We start from the raw sequence: 20,142 nt of genomic DNA on the forward strand, positions 1-20,142 counted from the left end.
GCTCTCCAGCGCCCTCAGGATAAATCCAAGTTCTCCAGCATGCTCTCCAGCGCCCTCAGGATAAGTCCAAGTTCTCCAGCATGCTCTCCAGCACCCTCAGGATAAGTCCAAGCTCTCCAGCATGCTCTCCAGCGCCCTCAGGATAAGTCCAAGTTCTCCAGCATGCTCTCCAGCGCCCTCAGGATAAGTCCAAGTTCTCCAGCATGCTCTCCAGTGCCCTCAGGATAAGTCCAAGTTCTCCAGCATGCTCTCCATCTACCTTCAGCCCTAGTGTCCCAGGGACACCCCACCACCACCACCACCATTTTCTTGTCATCAGGTCAGGGTCGTGGACCTCATCCTGGATGTCTCCTTTGGCCTCTCTGCCCCCACCCCCTCCTCCTATTCCCACTGCCCAACCCTGGCCAACTCTCTGAGCCCCCAGCCTCTGTTCCACTTCCTTTAGTTCATCCTCCACTCAATAGCCAAGGGGAATCTTTCTATATCTAGCCATATCTATCTGCTGCTCCCACGTGTCTTAGAGCCCTCAGGACATAGCCTCAGTGCCTCGCTGTGGCCACCGAGACCTTTCCCTGCCTCTCTAACCTTCTGTAGTCATCCTCCCTGGTCACCTCCAGGTTCTTAGGTAGGCTGTTTCAGTTCTCATGTCTTCTGCCTGGAAATTCTTCACACACACTCTTTACCCTCATGTACCACCCCTCTCCGGCCAATCTGAGCATTGATGCTCCTCCTTCAGGAAACCTTCCCTGAACCTCCCGTAGCACTAGGTGCTACCACTCTACCTGTCAGTTTCTTGACCTTGAGCACTCTCCATTCTATTAGCCCAGTTGACAGAGAGAGAGAGAGAGAGTGTGTGTGTGTATGTGCGTGTGTGTACACATGCTTGCTTTCTAAGATCTAAGACCTTCCCAGTTTGTCTATACAGGGGGTCCTCAGGTTACAACAGTCTTGACATACAACATTTCAAGTTTACAACACTCATTCCCATAAAAACTTGAAAAAATTGAGACATGAGCCTGACCTGACCAGGCGGTGGCACAGTGGATAGAGAGTTGGATGCAGAGGGCCCAGGTTTGAAACCCCAAGGTCGCCGACTTGAACACAGGCTTATCTGGCTTGAGTGTGGGATCATAGACATGACCCCATGGTCACTGGCTTGAGCCCAAAGTCGCTGGCTTAAGCAAGGGGTCACTCTCCGCTGTAGCCACCACCCACCCACCACATCAAGGAACGTATGAGAAAGCAATCAATGAGCTAAGGAGCTGCAATGAAGAATTGATGCTTCTCATCTCTCTCCCTTCCTGTCTGTCCCTATTTGTCCCTCCCTCTGACTCTTTCTCTACCAAAAAAAAAAAAATTGAGGCATGAGTGTTTCGGCTAACACCATTGTACTTAACAGACTACGTGAGTGAACTAGTTTGGTTGCACAGCAGAAGAATACACAGTAACATGGCATATGAGTGAGGGAGTTGGTGTCACTCATTTTTTGTCATTTTTTCCTGTTACTACAATACAGTATATTTATGTCCTTTTCCTTTTCTGTGACTAAGTTGTGTTTTTATGTTCTAGATTGTGATTTTACAACTGTGTTAGGGTAGGTAAGTGACTTAGACTAGGGTATATGTTTCAACTTACACCAAAATTCGGGTTATGTCACTTGTAGGAACGGAACTGTGTTGCAACCCGAGATCCCCTGTATTATTACCACACAGCACAGGGTCAGGCACATGGTAGGTTATTGGTATATGTTTGGTGAAAGGATGGAGTGAGGTTAAATAATACCACCTGCTGTAAGACCAAGGATCAGTCCACTAAGCCAGTGGATTTCGATCTTAATGTGCCTCAGAAACCCCCAGAAAGAGGGCTTGTTAAAATACAAATTGCTGAGCCTCTCCCTCGAGTTTCCAACTTAGGGCGTCTGGAGTAGAGCATGCAAAACCAGTGCTGCTGGGCCGGGGAACACACTTTAGGAACTACTGAACTAAACCATTATTTGATTGGAAGGCTCTGCTGTAAAATTGGGGAAGATACACTCTTTCATCGTCTAGTAGCCACCATTCAGCTTTCAGTCAGCAAAGGGTCCCAAGAGCCTCTGTGTGCCAGGTGGGGGCTCTTATTGTCTAGAGAGAGAGTCATAGTATCGACGTGCACTCTGATACATGCTCTAATACACTCAAGGGAGCACAGCCCAGTCCCAGAGGTCTGGAGGAAGTGACATTTGAATGGGACTTTGAGAGATTTGTAGGATTTGCCACAGAAAGGAGGGAGAAAGTCATTCCAGACCCAGCAAAGTCCACACACGTGAGTCAACAGAATGGTATGGGACACAGGAAGCACGGAGACGAGTTGTATGTGTCGGCTCTGGGGTTGGGGGCACCTGGGTGACAGCCATAGCTTAGGCTGGAAATGGCTCGTTTGGCATGGAGTGGTTAGCCAAGAACAGAGATGGTGGAGGTGATGTTACTGATGATTCCAGGGAGCATGTTTTTTTCAAAGTCTTAGTGTCCCCCATTATTATTTTTAGTGAGGGGGGACAGACAGAGACAGACAGGAAGGGAGAGAGATGAGAAGCTCCAGTGACTCCTTGCTCAAGCCAGCAACCATGGGTCATGTCTATGATCCTGCGCTCAAGCTGGTGACCTCAGGGTTTGGAACCTGAGTCCTCCGCATCCCAGGTCAACACACTATTCACTGTGCCACCACCTGGTCAGGCCCCCCTTTATTACTCTTATATTTAGAAATTCTATTGGAAATAATTATAGATTCACCAGAAGTTGAAAAATGCACAGGGAACTTCTTCACCCAGCCTCCCGCGGTGTTAACATCTTGCATAACTAGGATATAATATCAAAGCAAGACACTGACATTGGTACAATCCCTAGAGCTTCTTCAGAATTCACCAGTTATACATACACGTGTGTGTGTGCAGCTCTGTGCAGTTTTGTCACTGTGTGGTTATTGTGCAACTATCACCAAAACTCCCTCCTGCTACCCCCTTATAGCCTCTCTTCTTAACTTCTGGCAACCATTTAATCTGTTCTGCATTTCTTTTTTTTTCTTTTTTCTTTTTTTTTTTTTTGTATTTTTCTGAAGCTGGAAACGGGGAGAGACAGTCAGACAGACTCCCACATGCGCCCTACCGGAATCCACCCGGCACGCCCACCAGGGGCGATGCTCTGCCCCTCCGGGGCGTCGCTTTGCCGCGACCAGAGCCACTCCAGCGCCTGGGGCAGAGGCCAAGGAGCCATCCCCAGCGCCCGGGCCATCTTTGCTCCAATGGAGCCTTGGCTGCGGGAGGGGAAGAGAGAGACAGAGAGGAAGGAGGGGGGGGTGGAGAAGCAAATGGGCGCTTCTCCTATGTGCCCTGGTCGGGAATCGAACCCAGATCCCCCGCACGCCAGGCCGATGCTCTACCGCTGAGCCAACCGGCCAGGGCCAGTTCTGCATTTCTTTATTGTCATTTTACTAATGTAAAATATAAGGAATCATATAGTATGGAACTTTTTGAGATCCTTTTCACTCAATGTAATTCCCTTGAGGTTCATCTAAGTTGTCACATGTATCCATAGTCAGTTCCTGATTATTGCTGAGTTGTTTTTCATGGTATGGAAGTACAATATTTGTATAGCCATTCACTCATTGAAGAACATTTGGGTAGTCTCTGGGTTTGGACTATTACTGTATTCATGCCCTAAGCATACATGAAAATTTGTTTTTATTCCTCTGGGATAAATGGCCAAGAATACAGCCCTTGCCAAGATATGAAAACAACCTAAAGGTTTGTCAACAGATGATTGGATAAAGGAAATGTGACATATACACACAGTGGAATATTATTCAACCAAGAAAGGAAATCCTACCATTTGCAACAGCATGGATAAACCTGGAGGGCTTTATGCTAAATAAAATAAGTCAGACACAGAAAAGCATTCATTGCATGGTGAATTTAAAATTTTTTAAAAAAATTCCTCTTTTTGAGGAAGACACAGTTGCAGCTCAGTGAAGCTGCATCCAGCCCACTCCTGCTCCTGACTCACGCTGTTTGCTCTTGCCGAGGAACAAGTCGGTCAGGAAGCTGCTCACAGCCATGGCTTTTAAAGGTAACAGAAAGACACCTGTGGAATCTGAAGTGGTGATTCACTGAATTAGAATTACTCTAACCAGCCACAACATAAAGTCTTCAGAGAAAGTGTGTGCTGACTTAATCAGAGACGCAAAGGAAAAGAATCTTAAAGTTAAAGGACCCATTTGCATGCCTACCAAGATTTGTAGAATCACTACAATAATAGTTCCCTGTGGGGAGGATTCTAAGACTTGGAGTTAGTTTCAGATGAGGATCCACAAGTGACTCACTGACTTCACAGCCCTTCTGAGATTGTTAAGCAGGTTATTTCCATCAGTATTGAGCCTGGAGTTGAGGTTGAAGTCACCATTGCAGATGCTTAAGTCAGCCTTTTTAATAAATGGATTATCAGTTGTTAAAAAAAAGTCAAACCCATAAAAACAGAGAATAGAATGATGCTTTCCTAGAGGTGGGAGAAATAAGATTTTGCTCAAAGGGTACAGTTTTGGTTATGAGATACTAGGTTATGAGATGGACAGCATGGTGGCTATAGTTAATAATTCTACATTGTATACTTTGAAATCTAATAAGAGAGTCGATCTTAAGCATTCTCACCCAAAAAAGTGGTAACTGAGATGATAGATGTGTTAACTTGATTGTGGAAATATTTCACAGTGCATATGTATATCAACTCATTACATTATACACTTTAAATATATTAGTTTTGTCAGTTATACCTCAAAACTAGGAGCGGAGGTGTTTCTAAGAGTGCTACTCGCTCAGAAAAGTGAGAACAATATTAATCAGTGAATGAGTATGCTAACTATTCTGTATTACGTGTAGAGAAGTGTTTAGGAAAAAAATACAGCCTGACCAGGCGGTGGCTCAGTGGATTGAACGTTGGACTGGAACCCAGAGGACGCAGGTTCGAAACCCCAAGGTCACCAGCTTGGTGCGGGCTCATCTGGCTTGAGCACAAGCTCAGCAGCTTGAGCGTGGGTCGCTGGCTTGAATGTGAGATCATAGACATGACCCCATGGTCGCTTACCTGAAGCCCAAAGTCTCTAGCTTGAGCCCAAGGTTGCTGGCTTGAACACGGGGTCACTCACTCTGCTGTAGCCCCTCAGTCAAGGCACATATGAGAAAGCAATCAATGAACAACTAAGGAGCTTCAGTGAAGAATTGATGCTTCTCCTCTTTCTCCCTTTCTGTCTTGTCTGTCCCTAGCTGGTCCTCTCTCTGTCTCTGTCACACACACACACACACACACACACACACACACACACACAAACAATACAGTTGCCTTATTGTGTGGTAAGTCCATTTATAGTTTTTAAAGGATCTGCCAAACTTTTCCAGAGTGGCTATACCACTGTATTTTACATTCCCACTGACACTGAGTGGTCCAGTTTCTCCACACCCTCACCATTATTTGATGTCATCACTTTTTTATTTTAACCATTCTTAAAGGTTTATAATGATACCTCATTACAGGTTTTTGTTTTGTTTTGTTTTTCATTTTTCTGAAGCTGGAAACAGGGAGAGACAGTCAGACTCCTGCATGCGCCCAACCGGGATCCACCCGGCACGCCCACCAGGGGTGATGCTCTGCCCACCAGGGGGCGATGCTCTGCCCATCCTGGGTGTCACCATGTTGCGACCAGAGCCACTCTAGCGCCTGAGGCAGAGGCCACAGAGCCATCCCCAGCGCCCGGGCCATCTTTGCTCCAATGGAGCCTTGGCTGCGGGAGGGGAAGAGAGAGACAGAGAGGAAAGCGCGGCGGAGGGGTGGAGAAGCAAATGGGCGCTTCTCCTGTGTGCCCTGGCCGGGAATCGAACCCGGGTCCTCTGCATGCTAGGCCGACGCTCTACCGCTGAGCCTCATTACAGTTTTAATTTGCATTTCTCTAATGACTAATGCTGGTGAGCACATTTTCATTGCTTATTTGCCAACATATCTCTTTTGTGAAATGTCTTTTGCTCATTTTCTAGTTGGATTTGATGCTTTTTCAATGTGGGAGAATTCTTTATATACTGTAGATAGCTACAAGTCTTTTGTCAGATATATGACTTGCAAATATTTCCTCCCAGTCTTTAGTTTGTCTTTTCATCTTGTTAGCAGGGTCTTTTGCAGAACTGAAGTTTTAATTTTGGAGAGGTCCAAATATCTTTTTTTTCTTTTACGGATTATGCTTTTGGTATACAGTAAGAATTTTTTGCCTAGACCTAGGTCCTGAAGATATTCTTGTTTTTTTCCTAGAAGTTTTATATTTTACACTTAAGTCCATGATTCATTTTGAGTTAATTTTTGCATGAGATGAGAAATTTAGGTTGAAGTTTTATTTGTTTGTCTGCAGATGTCCAGTTTGCTCCAGCATTTTTTGCAAAGGCTTCATCTCCTTCATTACACTGCTTTGCTCCTTAAATCAGAAATTAATTGGGCACATTTGCATGGATCTGTTTCTAGGTTCTCTAGTCTGTTCTACTAATCTATATGCATGATCTCCGTGAATGCTCCCAGCACCTCCACAAGGTGGATAAATTATCCCAGTTACAGAAGGGAAACTGAGGTTCAGAGAGATTAATGCACTTGGTCAAGGTCACTGTTCTAGGAAGTGCCATAGTCAGGACGGAGACTCAGGCCTGTGTGATTCCAGAGGGTTGGCTCTGACCCCAAGTTCTCCTTCCTGCCAGGGCTCTGAGCTCATTTTCCAAATTAGAGAAACTTGCATGGTCCCTGCAGTGGTCCCGCCCAACTCTGAGACTTGATGGCTATGATTTTGTGTTTTAGGCTCTCGGGCATTGACAAGAGCTTGGAAACTGCAGCTTTTCCTGTGGACTCAGCTTTCCCAGCCTACCCTCTCTTCCCAGGGCTCTGGTGCAGCCTGCCTCTGTTCTCTGTGGCCCAGATCCCAACATTGTTAACTCCATCAACAGCTGGACCTCAAGTTTTACCAAATGTCCTTAGCACACCTCATGCCTGAAACCCCCAGAAATGTCTTTCACCGGCTGTCACCAGCCTGCAGTAAGATGCTGGGAGGTCAGGCTGCCCCAGTGGCCCTTGACCTCAGCTGCTTTCCTCTCTTCCTGCTGCTCAGTAGCCCGTGACATCCTGGAGCCTGTTGTGATCAAGCCAGGCATTTCAGCCCAGCCCCAGAAATTTCCCCCTCAGGACTCCTTTCTCTCGTGCTGTCTTCTCCAGTGGGTTGCTGCTTGCTGAATTCATCGACCTTTTAGGAAAGCAAAGGCCCTCATAGACAGAACCTGTCCCGTGGTCCATCTTAGATTTACCGAGAGACAGGATGGCAATTTGATCTGCCCCTTATCTGCCATGTGACTGTGGGCAAGTGACTTTCCCTCTGTGTGCCTCTCAGTTTGCTCACTTGTAAAATGTCTGTCTCTGAGCAGGATTGAGGATGTTTAAGGAGGGCCATGCTTTGAGCACTGGGAACTGTGCCTCGCATGTCGTAAGTGCTCCATGAGAGTGCTGACTGTTACCACTGAGTGGCTCCTGTGCAGGCAGCTGGGGTAGAGGCTGGCAGGTGCTGTCCCTGTCCTCACGAGTTTGCCAACTTCATGTTCAACAATAACAAACCTAGCCCTGCCTGACCAGGTCGTGGCGCAGTGGATAGAGCATTGGACTAGGACGCGGAGGACCCAGGTTCGAGACCCCGAGGTCGCCAGCTTGAGTGCAGGCTCATCTGGTTTGAGCAAGGCTCAGCAGCTTAGACCCAAGGTCACTGGCGCTTGAGCAAGGGGTTACTCGGTCTGCTGAAGGCCCGCGGTCAAGGCACATATGAGAAAGCAATCAATGAACAACTAAGGTGTCGCAACGAAAAACTGATGATTGATGTTTCTCATCTCTCTCCGTTCCTGTCTGTCTGTCCCTATCTATGCCTCTCTCTGACTCTCGCTCTGTCTCTAAAAAATAATAATAATAAAATAAACCAAACCTAACCCTGACCAGATAGCTCAGTTGGTTGGACCGTCGTCCAGAAGCACAGAGGTTGCTGGTTCGATCCCCAGTCAGGACACATACAGAGATGTTCCTGTCTCTGTCTCTGTACCTCTCTTCCTGCCTCTTTGTTAAAAAATAATAATAACAAACTGCTAGCCTGTGGTGGCACATTGGATAGACTAGAGCATCAACCTGGAACACTGAGGTCACCAGCTCAAACCCTGGGCTTGCCCAGTCAAGGCACGTATGACAGTCCATCAATAAACAACTGAAGTGAAGCAACTATGAGTTGATACTTCTCATTCCCCCCACCACTTCTCTCTGTAAAATCAAGAAATAATAGCTCTTTTTAGAAAAAAAGGAATAACAAACCACCCAGCTCAGTACAGAGTGTTAGGGCAAAATTGTGTGCCCAGCTCTGTAAGCCTGGACTAGACCCTAGACTTTTGCTCCTCACACCACCTGATTGGCTTTTAATCCCTCCTGCCCCTCACCGTTTTCTCCTCCAGCTCCGTAGAGCAGTACATTGGTTAGGAGGCATTTGACTGCAAGTGACAGAAAGCCCAACTTGAGAAGGCAGGAAGCATTAAGGGATTTATCATCAAATAATAAGTCCAGAGTTAAGGTGGCTCTGGGGCTGGTTAGTTATGCGGTGAGGTCCTCAGGGACCCACTCTATTTATGACCCATGATAGCTATTGCAGCCCCAAGCAAAATCAGTGCCCTGCAGAAGAAGAAGGAAGAGCTTCTGTTTGTCTTCAAGAGTGCCCACCCCTGAATCAATCCCTGGCAAGGTCTCATTGAATTTGCATGGCTGCCTTAAAACTGTCAGGATTTACTCGTGTCACGTGGAAGAAGGGTGGCCCCAGAGCAGAATCTTTGTCCACCAGCAAGGACAAAGATAATCATGGCTGTTGGGGTGGCAGCCAACAGTGGCTCCATCATCTGTCCACCCTTTTACCCAGTCATTCTGTAATTCACCCGTCCATTGTCCCATCAAGCAGGGTAGGAAAGGGACAGCAGGCTGGAGTGTTGCCCTCAGAAGAGGCTCCTCCTCACATTCATGTGTGTCTTGTTACTTTCCTCTGTGGCCAAGTGGGAAGGTCAAGGCCAACATCCCATCAGCCCAACCCTGCTAACCCTTTTTTTTTTTTTTTTTTTTGCAAGAGAAATGGAGACAGTAAGGGAGAGAGATGGGAAGCACCAACTAATAATTGAGGCATTTTGTCATATGTGCCTTGACCAGGTGATTGCTTTCTCATAGGTGCCTTGACCAGGGACTCCAGCTGAGCCACTGACCCCTTGTTCAAGCTAGCAACCATGAGGTCATGTCTATGATCCCAAGCTCAAGCCAGTGATCTTGAGGTCTCAAACCTGAGAGCTCAGCATCGCAAGTCAGTGTTCTATCCACTGCACTACCGCCAGTCAGGCCCAGCGTTGCTGATCTTAAGGCATTTCCCACCTTGGCTTCCCCAGGGCCAGTCAGTCTAGCTTGTACCTGAAACTGCAGCTAGTTAGTTCCTCACTGGAACTCCAAACCGTTTAGCTTTAACGTTATTTCCAATTCCAAGAAAAGATAAGAGTACATTATATATATGTTCTCAGATGAGATTAAAACTATATTTGATCTCTTGATTCTGGGGATTCTTGCCCAAAGCTGTACATGATGAGATGCTGGACTGTCCTGATTGCCAATCAGGTTGACCAGGTATAATAGAATGGCTTCAAATGGGACATGCTCAGCACCCCAAAGAATGGTCAGCATAGGTCAGTCAGTTTTCACTGAGATTATTACATGAATGGCCAAAATACAAGTTGTCTTGAGTGAAGGTAGTAGCTGAAGTTGAAACATAGCAAATATGTCCCATTAAAGTCAGGATTAGGTTTAGCTGCATAATATAGAAAACATATACTCTGACAAGATAGTTTGTTTCTTCCACATTATAAGGGACCCAGGCTCCTCTTCACCAATGGTCTGCCATCCTGGCCTGTTGCCTGCTGGTCTTAAAGTAGCTGCTAGAGCTTCAGCCTTAAAGAGATGATAAAACAAAGGCACCCGCAGCACACCTCCAGAGATTTCCTGGAAGTCACTGCAAGGGAGCCTGGGAAATGTCGTCTGTTAACTGATCACATTGCTGCCCCAGATACAGCTGGGATTCTGTTACAGGGCAGAAGCAAAGAATAGATATAGGGGGAGTCGCCTGCAGCGTCTGCCACTTATACTTTCTTTCCACTTCCCTCTGGCTAACGCCAGACACTGCTAATGTTTTCCACCAGTGCTCAGGATTTGACACAGACATTTTGAAAAAATGGAATAAATATGTCCATACTTTTAATTTTCAGCTATGGTGGAGCCACATTTTACAGGCGATTGACTAGCTGCTAAGTTGCCCAGTAAGGTGAAGATGGTTTAGTGTTTTATTATTTTGGCTCTGTCTTCCTTTCCTGGAAGCATTAGAAGTCAAGGTCTGGGAGAGCAGGGGTAATATGTATACTCTGAGCAGGTGAGTAGAGTTGAGTTTTCAGAAATTCTGAAGCACCCCTCTGCTGCCCTGGCGGCATTGAAGCCTAGGTGGTTGCAGTTAGTCTTTGTAGAGGCAACCCTGGCTTTGTGCCCCTGGAGATATTGGAGGTCTCAGTTTATCACCCTCCCAATTTGCAAGTATAGACGCAAGGAGCCAGATGGGGAATGTCAGCATCAACTTGATGAAGGAAGCTCAGTAACCCCAGCCAGAGTACAAGGCCTGTGACAGTGGGGTGCTTCTGGCTGCAAGTGACCGAAATTTGACTGGTTCTAACATTGTAGGAATTTGTTATCTCACACAAAACGAGGCTCAGGCCCTGGCTGGTTGGCTCAGCAGTAGAATGTTGGCCGGGCATGTGGAAGTCCCAGGTTCAATTCCCAGCCAGGGCACACAGGAGAAGCACCCATCTGCTTTTCCACCCTTCCCCTCTCCTTTCTCTCTCTCTCTCTCTCTCTTCCTGTCCCACAGCCAAGGCTCCATTGGAGCAAAGTTGGCCCGAGCGCTGAGGATGGCTCCATGGCCTCCGCCTCAGGTTCTAGAATGGCTCCAGTTGCAGCGGAGCAACGCCCCAGATGGGCAGAGCATCGCCCCCTGGTTGGCATGCCGGATAGATCCCTGCTGGGCACATGTGGGAGTCTGTCTGACTGCCTCCCCCTGCTTCTCACTTCGGAAAAATACAAAAAAAAACAAAAAGAAGGCTCAGAGACGGCAGGCTGTGGGGAGGAGGATTAATCAAGCTTTTTCACATTATTGAAGGCCTAGTTCCTTCCACCTTCTCTCTTCTGTCCTTCAGCATTGGCCTCCAGTAGACTTTCCCCAGTTCAGTCAGGTTATGCTGGGTAACAAATCACTGAAAGTCTCAGTGACTTATATCAATAAAGGCTTATTTCACACGCGCACTGCTAGTTGGCAGGAGATCTCTCAGGGCACAGGCTACCCAATCAGCCACCACCTCCAAGTCACTCCCGTCACAACTCACTGATGAGAGCTAGTCACACAGCCCTACCCAGCTGATCTTGGGCGCCGAGAAGTGCAGTCCTGTCACATGCTCGCCAGGTGGAAAGCCAGAAGTAGTTTGTGGGAGTATTAATAACTAACACCCCCTCACATTTTAATGGCCAGAATTGTGTCATAGGTTTGTCCCTGAACTAGCCCCAGGCAAGGAGCAGATTTTCTGCCATGATCAGTTCTGATGTGAGGAGGAATGGACATCGGGAGGTGCTCACAGGATTCACCCCAGGGCATAGAGTGCCACTGGGATTGCAGCCCTCGGGAGAAACTCTGCCGCTTCTCTTCAATCTCCTTCCCTGCCTGTGGGTGTGCAGAGGCGGCCTCCAGGGGAATCTGTCTACGGGAGATAGCTCTGTTTCACCTGCTCCGTAACCCTCTGAGGTAGAAAATGTTATCCCTTTTTTCAAATGGCAAAACTAAAGTTTGAACCATTGAGCACTTGCCTAACCAAGGTCACATTGCTCATAAGGGATAGAACTGGAGTTTGAGCTCAGATTGCCTCATTCTGAAGCCTGAGCACACAGTTTCTTCCTGCAGCTCCTTCCTCCAACAGACAGAAGTATACAGAGTTCTGAAGGCCAGTTGTCCCACAGCCTCAGGCTAAGGGCTGGGCACCCAGGGTCCTACAAGAAAGGGTCCTACTGTGACCGCCTCTTAACAACTAGAGAAACTAAGGCACTGGGCTAAAACATTACTGCCTGGCTAGGTAAGAGGCAGCAGTGAAGTTTAAACCCCAGCCTACCTGGCTCCAAGCCTCCAGTATGTGTACACATACTGCCTTATCCTGCTCTTTTACACCAGAGAGAAAGGGGGCCCAAGACAGGCCTGGGGTAGGGAGCTGCTGACAACAGCCCACCCCATTTTATAGCCAAGAAACAATTCCTGGCCTGACCAGGCAGTGGCGCAGTGGGTAGAGCATCAGCCTGGGATACTGAGGACCCAGGTTCGAAACCCCAAGGTTGCCAGCTTGAGTGCGGGCTCATCCAGCTTGAGTTTAGGTTCACTGGCTAAGCCCAAGGTCGCTGGCTTGAACTCAACGTCACTGACTAGAGCAAGGGGTCACTGGCTCAGCTGTCAACGCACACATGAGAAGGCAATCAATGAACAACTAAGGTGCCACAACTATGAATTGATGCTTCTCATCTCTCTCCCTTCCTGTCTGTCCCTCTCTCTTTCTCTTACTAAAAAATAGAAAAAGAAACAGGACCCCTGGAGACCCTATGAGTAGGGACATCTGCCTAAGTGGCTTCTGCTCCTCCTTGAGGACCCCTCCTTTGTGCCCCCTGCCACCAGCAGCTCCTTGACCTACTTCTGAGGCAAGACTCCTGACCCTCAGGTTATAGCACATTTCGAAGCATCTAGAGTCCCCTCCACTCGGAGCCTCTACTGTGTTTAAAACCCATTGGGCAGCAAGTCTCAGGCTCAAGTGGTGTTTGATCCACCCCCTCACCCTGTGCTTGTTCCCTCTTCCCTGCAGGTATGCTGCCGCCCCACACCCACTGCTGTCTTTTGATCCTCACTTCGGCCACGATGGGACATCCAGCGGTGACTCCTCCTCAGGTGGCCTGACCAGCCAGGAGAGCACAATGGAGCGCCAGAAGCCAGGTAGGCTTTCCAGCCCACATCACCCTGCAGGATCTCTCCTTACAGTTTGGTGAGTGACAGCCTCCTCCTGGCAGGTGGATAAAACACGCAAGGAAGGCCTGACCAGGTGGTGGTGCAGTAGATAGAGCATCGGACTGGAACGCGGAGGATCCACATTTGAAATCCCAAGGTCGCCGGCTTGAGCCCAAAGGTCACTGGCTTGAGCCCAAGGTCACTGGCTTGAGCAGGGGGTCACTTGTTCTGCTGAAGCCCGCCGGTCAAGGCACACATGAGAAGTCAATCAATGAACAACTAAGGAACCGCAACGAAGAATTAATGCTTCTCTGTCTCTCTCTCTGTCTTTGTCACAAAAGAAAAGAAAAAGAAATGAGGAAGATGAGACATAGAAAAGTGATCATTTGGCTGAGGTTCCTGTAAATGGCATCATGGAGATTTTAACCAAGGCTCATTGGGTTCTAGAACTCCTTTTTAATCCCCACTGTCCACAGACACACCCACAGTTCCTCACCCAGAGAGTATGGTCGTTTCTCAAACCTCAGAGCACCTAGTTGGGCAGATGTCCCCAGGATCACCAGCTGCTCGAAATCTATGCCTGGCCATGGTTTCAGCATATGAAGAGTGAAGTAGAGTCAGAAGATCGCTGGGGGCCAGTTCAGCAGCCCAGTTGAGGCACCTAGGATCAGGACCCACCAAAGGTGGAGCCAGGGACGCTGGGGCAGCTGGGGAGGGGAAGAACCTGGCCCTTCACTGCTGGTGCACCAGGCTGAGCACCAGACACAGTGTGAGCCAAACAGGCACATCCCCTGTCTACTTAGAGCTGACAGTCTGGGTAAGCATGGACAGTGACCAGGCACACAGTGATTATACTCGCCCCTAACACTGGGTATCAAGTGGGAACTAACACGGTTCTGAGAGAGAAACTTATGGCATTTGGGAGAATTTCTGAGCAAATCACATGTCAGACAAGGCTGAAATAATGCAAAAGAGCCAGCTGGGAAAACATTCCAGAGTAGTCGACAACCCTGAGCGAGCAGTGAGTCTGCTGCTGGAGGGACAGTGGAAGGCTTTTCTGGCTGGAGAACTGATGGGAGGTGACAGGGACAGCATTTGGCATAGAGCTGAGGTGGGATCTGGCTCAGGTGATTACAAGGTCTCTCTTGCTACAGATTCTTGCCAGGTGGGGATATTGGAGGGGTGGGTTCTGGATGTGGTCATTTGAAAATAGAATTGACAGAGTTTCCTGATGCCCTGAGGTTGGAGAGGGAAAGGAGTCAAAGGTGATAAGGTTTTTGGCCTGATGAGCTGAAAGGATGGAGCAGCCATTGACTGAGCAGGAAAGGCTGAGAGATTCAGGTTTGGGGGAAGATAAGGAGTTGGCTTCAGCCATGTTCAGTGGGAGGGGCCATCAGACAACCAGTGTAGTGAGGCAGCCCTGTACACAAGTCTGAAGTCAGGGGAGAGGTCCAGTCCAGAGACAGAAATGTGTGCATCTTCAGTGTCATTGGTGGTAGTTAAGGCTAGATGTGACAGCCACAGGCTTGGCTCTCTGTAGAAATGTGGTTTCCCGGCGTGGGCAGGCCACTTCCCAAGAGGCCAGCATCTTCTGCATGTGTGGGATGCTCCAAACCGGAAAACTCTCGCCAGAGGGCGACAGGCGGCTGGCCTCCGGGCTCTCATGTATCCATGGCTCCTGAGTGAAAGCCATACACCTCCACTGTTCCAGCCAGGCTGCTCTCTGCAGCATCCGGAGTGTCCTCTGGTCCAGCAGCCCCACCTTTTCCAGAGTATTTATGAGATTGATAGATATTAACTACCCTCCATTGGGGTTTTTTGTTGTTTTATGGTCAGATGCTTAGTTCAGGCTCATTGGCTTTGGGAGTTTAGGCTGATGATTTACACCCACACCAGCCAGCACGATTTTACACTGTTTCACATTTGGACCAGCAATTCCACTTGTAGAATTCTGTCCCAGACACAGTTCTACACATGCTCAAAGTTGTGTGTAGAGGGAAGGCCACCAAAACATTGTTGTAAAGAAAAATTGAAAATAACCAAAAGGTCCATCAATAGGAAACGGGTTTAAACAATTGACGTCTAGTCACATGATGGATGTTCAGGTATTAAAAATAAGATAGCTTACTAGCAAATCGAATACAACAACATATTAAAAAAATAATACATCATGATCAAGTGGGATTCATCCCAGAATCTCAAGGATGGTTCAACATACGTAAAACGGTTAATGTAATACACCATATCAACAAAACAAAGAACAAAAACCACATGATCTTATCAATAGATGCAGAAAAGGCTTTCGATAAAATACAACACAATTTTATGTTTAAGACTCTCAACAAAATGGGTATAGAAGGAAAATATCTCAACATGATAAAGGCCATATATGATAAACCATCAGCTAACATCATATTAAATGGCACTAAACTGAAGGCTTTCCCCCTTAAATCAGGAACAAGACAGGGTTGTCCACTCTCTCCACTCTTATTTAATGTGGTACTAGAGGTTCTCGCCACAGCAATCAGACAAGACAAAGAAATAAAAGGCATCCATATCGGAAAAGAAGAAGTAAAGGTATCACTTTTTGCAGATGATATGATCCTATACATCGAAAACCCCAAAGAATCCACAAAAAGACTACTAGAAACAATAAGCCAATACAGTAAGGTCGCAGGATACAAAATTAACATACAGAAGTCAATAGCCTTTCTATATGCCAACAATGAAACAACTGAGAAGGAACTCAAAAGAATAATCCCCTTCACGATTGCAACAAAAAAAATAAAATACTTAGGAATAAACATAACAAAGAATGTAAAGGACTTATATAATGAAAACTATAAACCATTGTTAAGGGAAATCAAAAAAGATATAATGAGATGGAAGAATATACCTTGTTCTTGGCTAGGAAGAATAAATATAATCAAGATGGCTATATTACCCAAAGCAATATACAAATTTAATGCAATTCCCATCAAACTTCCAATGACGTTTTTTAAAGAAATAGAGCAAAAAATCATCAGATTTATATGGAACTATAAAAAACCCCGAATAGCCAAAGCAATCCTAAAGAAAAAGAATGAAGCTGGGGGCATAACAATACCTGACTTCAAACTCTATTATAGGGCCACGACAATCAAAACAGCATGGTATTGGCAGAAAAATAGACACTCAGACCAATGGAACAGAATAGAAAGTCCAGAAATAAAACCACATATATATAGTCAAATAATTTTTGATAAAGGGGCCAACAACACACAATGGAGAAAAGAAAGCCTCTTCAATAAATGGTGCTGGGAAAACTGGAAAGCCACATGCAAAAGAATGAAACTGGACTACAGTCTCTCTCCCTGTACAAAAATTAACTCAAAATGGATCAAAGATCTAAACATAAGACCTGAAACAATTAAGTACATAGAAGAAGACATAGGTACTCAACTCATGGACCTGGGTTTTAAAGAGCATTTTATGAATTTGACTCCAATGGCAAGAGAAGTGAAGGCAAAAATTAATGAATGGGACTACATCAGACTAAGAAGTTTTTGCTCAGCAAGAGAAACTGATAACAAAATAAACAGAAAGCCAACTAAATGGGAAATAATATTTTCAAACAACAGCTCAGATAAGGGCCTAATATCCAAAATATACAAAGAACTCATAAAACTCAACAACAAACAAACAAACAATCCAATAAAAAAATGGGAAGAGGATATGAATAGACACTTCTCCCAGGAAGAAATACAAATGGCCAACAGATATATGAAAAGATGCTCATCTTCTTTAGCTATTAGAGAAATGCAAATCAAAACGGCAATGAGATACCACCTCACACCTGTTCGATTAGCTGTTATTAGCAAGTCAGGTAATAGCAAATGTTGGAGAGGCTGTGGAGAAAAAGGAACCCTCATACACTGTTGGTGGGAATGTAAAGTAGTACAACCATTATGGAAGAAAGTATGGTGGTTCCTCAAAAAACTGCAAATAGAACTACCTTATGACCCAGCAATCCCTCTACTGGGTATATATCCCCAAAACTCAGAAACATTGATACGTAAAGACACATGCAGCCCCATGTTTATTGCAGCATTGTTCACAGTGGCCAGGACATGGAAACAACCAAAAAGCCCATCAATAGATGACTGGATAAAGAAGATGTGGCACATATACACTATGGAATACTACTCAGCCATAAGAAATGATGACATCGGAACATTTACAGCAAAATGGTGGGATCTTGATAACATGATACGAAGCGAAATAAGTAAATCAGAAAAAACCAGGAACTGTATTATTCCATACGTAGGTGGGACATAATACTGAAACTAAGAGACATTGACAATATGGTGGTTACGGGGGGGAGGGGGGAATGGGAGAGGGATAGGGGGTGGGGAGGGGCACAAAGAAAACAAGATAGAAGGTGACAGAGGACAATCTGACTTTGGGTGGTGGGTATGCAACATAATTGAACGACAAGATAACCTAGACTTGTTATCTTTGAATATATGTATCCTGATTTATTGATGTCACCCCATTAAAAAAATAAAATTATAAAAAAAAAAAAAAAATAAGATAGCTTTATATTCAGTTATGTGAAGATGTATTATGAAGACAAAAGCAAGTGTTACTGTATTGTAAAATGAAGATCAACTTGAAGTCCCAGTTTGAAACCCCAAGGTTGCCAGCTCTGAACATAGGCTTATAGCACAGGGTCACTGACTTGAGGGAGGGATTATCCTCAAGGTCCCAGAGCTCACCAGCTTGAGCCCAAAGGTTGCTGGCTTGAGCAAGGGTACACTGGCTTGGCTTGAGCCCTGATCAAAGCATGTACAAGAAGCAGTCAATAAACAACTCAAGTGAAAGCAACTACATGTTGATGCTTTTCACTCTCTCTCCTCCGTCTCCCTCTCTCAAAAAAAAAATTGTTCTCATTTAACCAACAAAGGATTACTACTTTGCATATATAAAGAACCCTACATACCAGTAAGATAAAAATATAGTCAATCCCAAAGAAAACTGGGTAAAGGATATAAGCAAGTAATTTATAAAATAAATACAAGTGGCCAGTAATGATGAAAATGTACTTGACCAGGCGGTGGCACAGTGGATAGAGCATTGGACTGGGATGTGGAAGGTCCCAGGTTCGAGACCCCAGGGTTGCCAGCTTGAGCGTGGGCTCATCTGGCTTGAGCAAAGCTCACCAGCTTGGACCTAAGGTCACTGGCTCGAGCAAGGGGTTACTCAGTCTGCTGAAGGCCCGCGGTCATGGCACATATGAGAGGGCAATCAATGAACAGCTAAGGTGTCGCAACGGAAAAACTGATGATTGATGCTTCTCATCTCTCTCCCTTTCTGTCTGTCTGTCCCTGTCTATCCATCTATCTGACTCTCTCTCTGTCCCTGTAAAAAATATTAAATAAATAAATAACTTTAAAAAAAAAAATGACAACAGCCTGACCAGGCAGTGGCACAGTGGATAGAGCGTCAAGTTGGGACACAGAAAATGTACTCAACCTCCTCTGGAGATAAAGATGGAGGATTGCTGTAAGACTTCAGCGAGTTCACCCATGCAAAGCACTAGAATGGGGCCTAGCACAGAGTGAGCACTCAGCAAATATTCCATTACTGAGCATTGTTATACCCCAGGATGTTAAGTTGATGGGGTCATGGCCCTGTGTCAGCTGAGCAGAATAGCTGGCAGAAGGCTGGGGGTAGCTCCAGATTCTTTGGGTGAATTTGGGCCAGGACCTGAGTCACCTCTAACCACTAATGTGTCTCCTGTCTTCCTGCAGAGCCTTTGTGGCATGTGCCCGCCCAGGCCCGGCTCTCGGCCCTGACTGGAACCAGCGGGAGCAAACACACCTCCAGGCAGGACGCAGCAGGCAAAGACTCCCCCAACAGGCATTCCAAAGTGAGTCTGGACCCCGCCTGCCCCATCCCGGGGAGCCAGGGCTGCAGAAAGTGGCTGCTTGGCTTGCCGTGACTGCTGTGGGCTGGGCAGCTTCACCTGTCTGTTGTGGGTGTGGGTCTGGGCCTCTGAACTTCATGTGTGAGCACATTCTCTGCCTTTGCCACCTTCCACTTGATCAGAGGAGCTGAGTGCTGGAGTTAGAACCAGCCAGGTGCACATCCTGCCTGCAGCCCTCACCAACTATGTCATCTGAGCAAATAGCTTCACCTCCTTGAGCCACACTTTCCTCATTACACCAGTAATGGTAGGTGTCTTCACCAGCTTGGACTCTGTAACAAAAATACCAATACTGGGTTAGCTTATATAAACAGGGATATAGAGTTCTGGAGGCTGGGAAGTCCAAGTTGAAGGTGCAGGCAGCTCCTGTGTCTGGTGAGAGCCCATTTCTTGGTTCATAGATGGCCTCACACCATGTGATGGGAAGGGTAGGGGAGCTCTCTGCGGTCCCTTTTATAAGGGTATACACATACATATGGATTTTATGATTCCATTCATGAAGAATATATAATATTCATATAGTAATAATGATAAATATTTATATATATAAGGATTTAAAAATTCCATTCATAAACATTCTAGCCCCATGACCTAATAATCACTCCCAAAGCCCTGCCTCCCAACACCATCACACTGGAAATTAGGATTCAACATTGGAATTTGGGGGGGACACAAATATTCAGTCTGTGGCAATAGGTTAACAGCTGTAAGAGCATGTGTTGTCTCAGTGACCTCCTACAATAGAGGTTTATTTCCCTTTCGTATAACAATTCAGTGCAGGTATTCAGTGAGCAAGTCTCCGCATTGTGAGTCAGGAACCCGTACTCCCTCCCTCTGTGGCCCCACTGTTACTCGGGGTCTTGGAGCCCTCTCCTGGATCCTTGCCTTTTCCAACAGATGTGGGTGGGAGGGAGAGAGGTTCATATGGAAAGGTTTTGTAGCCCAAGTCTGGAAATAGCATGGGTCACTTTCACTTATGTTGCGTTGGCCAGGACTCCAGC

At 46.4% G+C, this 20,142-nt stretch overlaps 1 protein-coding gene and 1 pseudogene across 7 annotated transcripts in view; both read left to right on the plus strand.

The window, feature by feature from the left end:
• The window catches only part of SIPA1L3 (signal induced proliferation associated 1 like 3), a 337,072-nt gene that overhangs the window by 267,785 nt on the left and 49,145 nt on the right, over positions 1–20,142 (plus strand). For all 7 annotated transcript variants that reach the window (XM_066242143.1, XM_066242139.1, XM_066242137.1 and 4 more), the window contains 2 exons: positions 13,034–13,161; positions 18,966–19,084. In XM_066242143.1, coding sequence (XP_066098240.1) covers positions 13,034–13,161; positions 18,966–19,084 — 247 coding nt within the window. The remainder of the gene's footprint in view (positions 1–13,033; positions 13,162–18,965; positions 19,085–20,142) is intronic.
• LOC136312606 (small ribosomal subunit protein uS10-like) lies at positions 4,088–4,446 on the plus strand (annotated as a pseudogene).

This window comes from Saccopteryx bilineata, chromosome 9 (assembly GCF_036850765.1).
Source record: "Saccopteryx bilineata isolate mSacBil1 chromosome 9, mSacBil1_pri_phased_curated, whole genome shotgun sequence".
NCBI lineage: Eukaryota > Metazoa > Chordata > Mammalia > Chiroptera > Emballonuridae > Saccopteryx > Saccopteryx bilineata.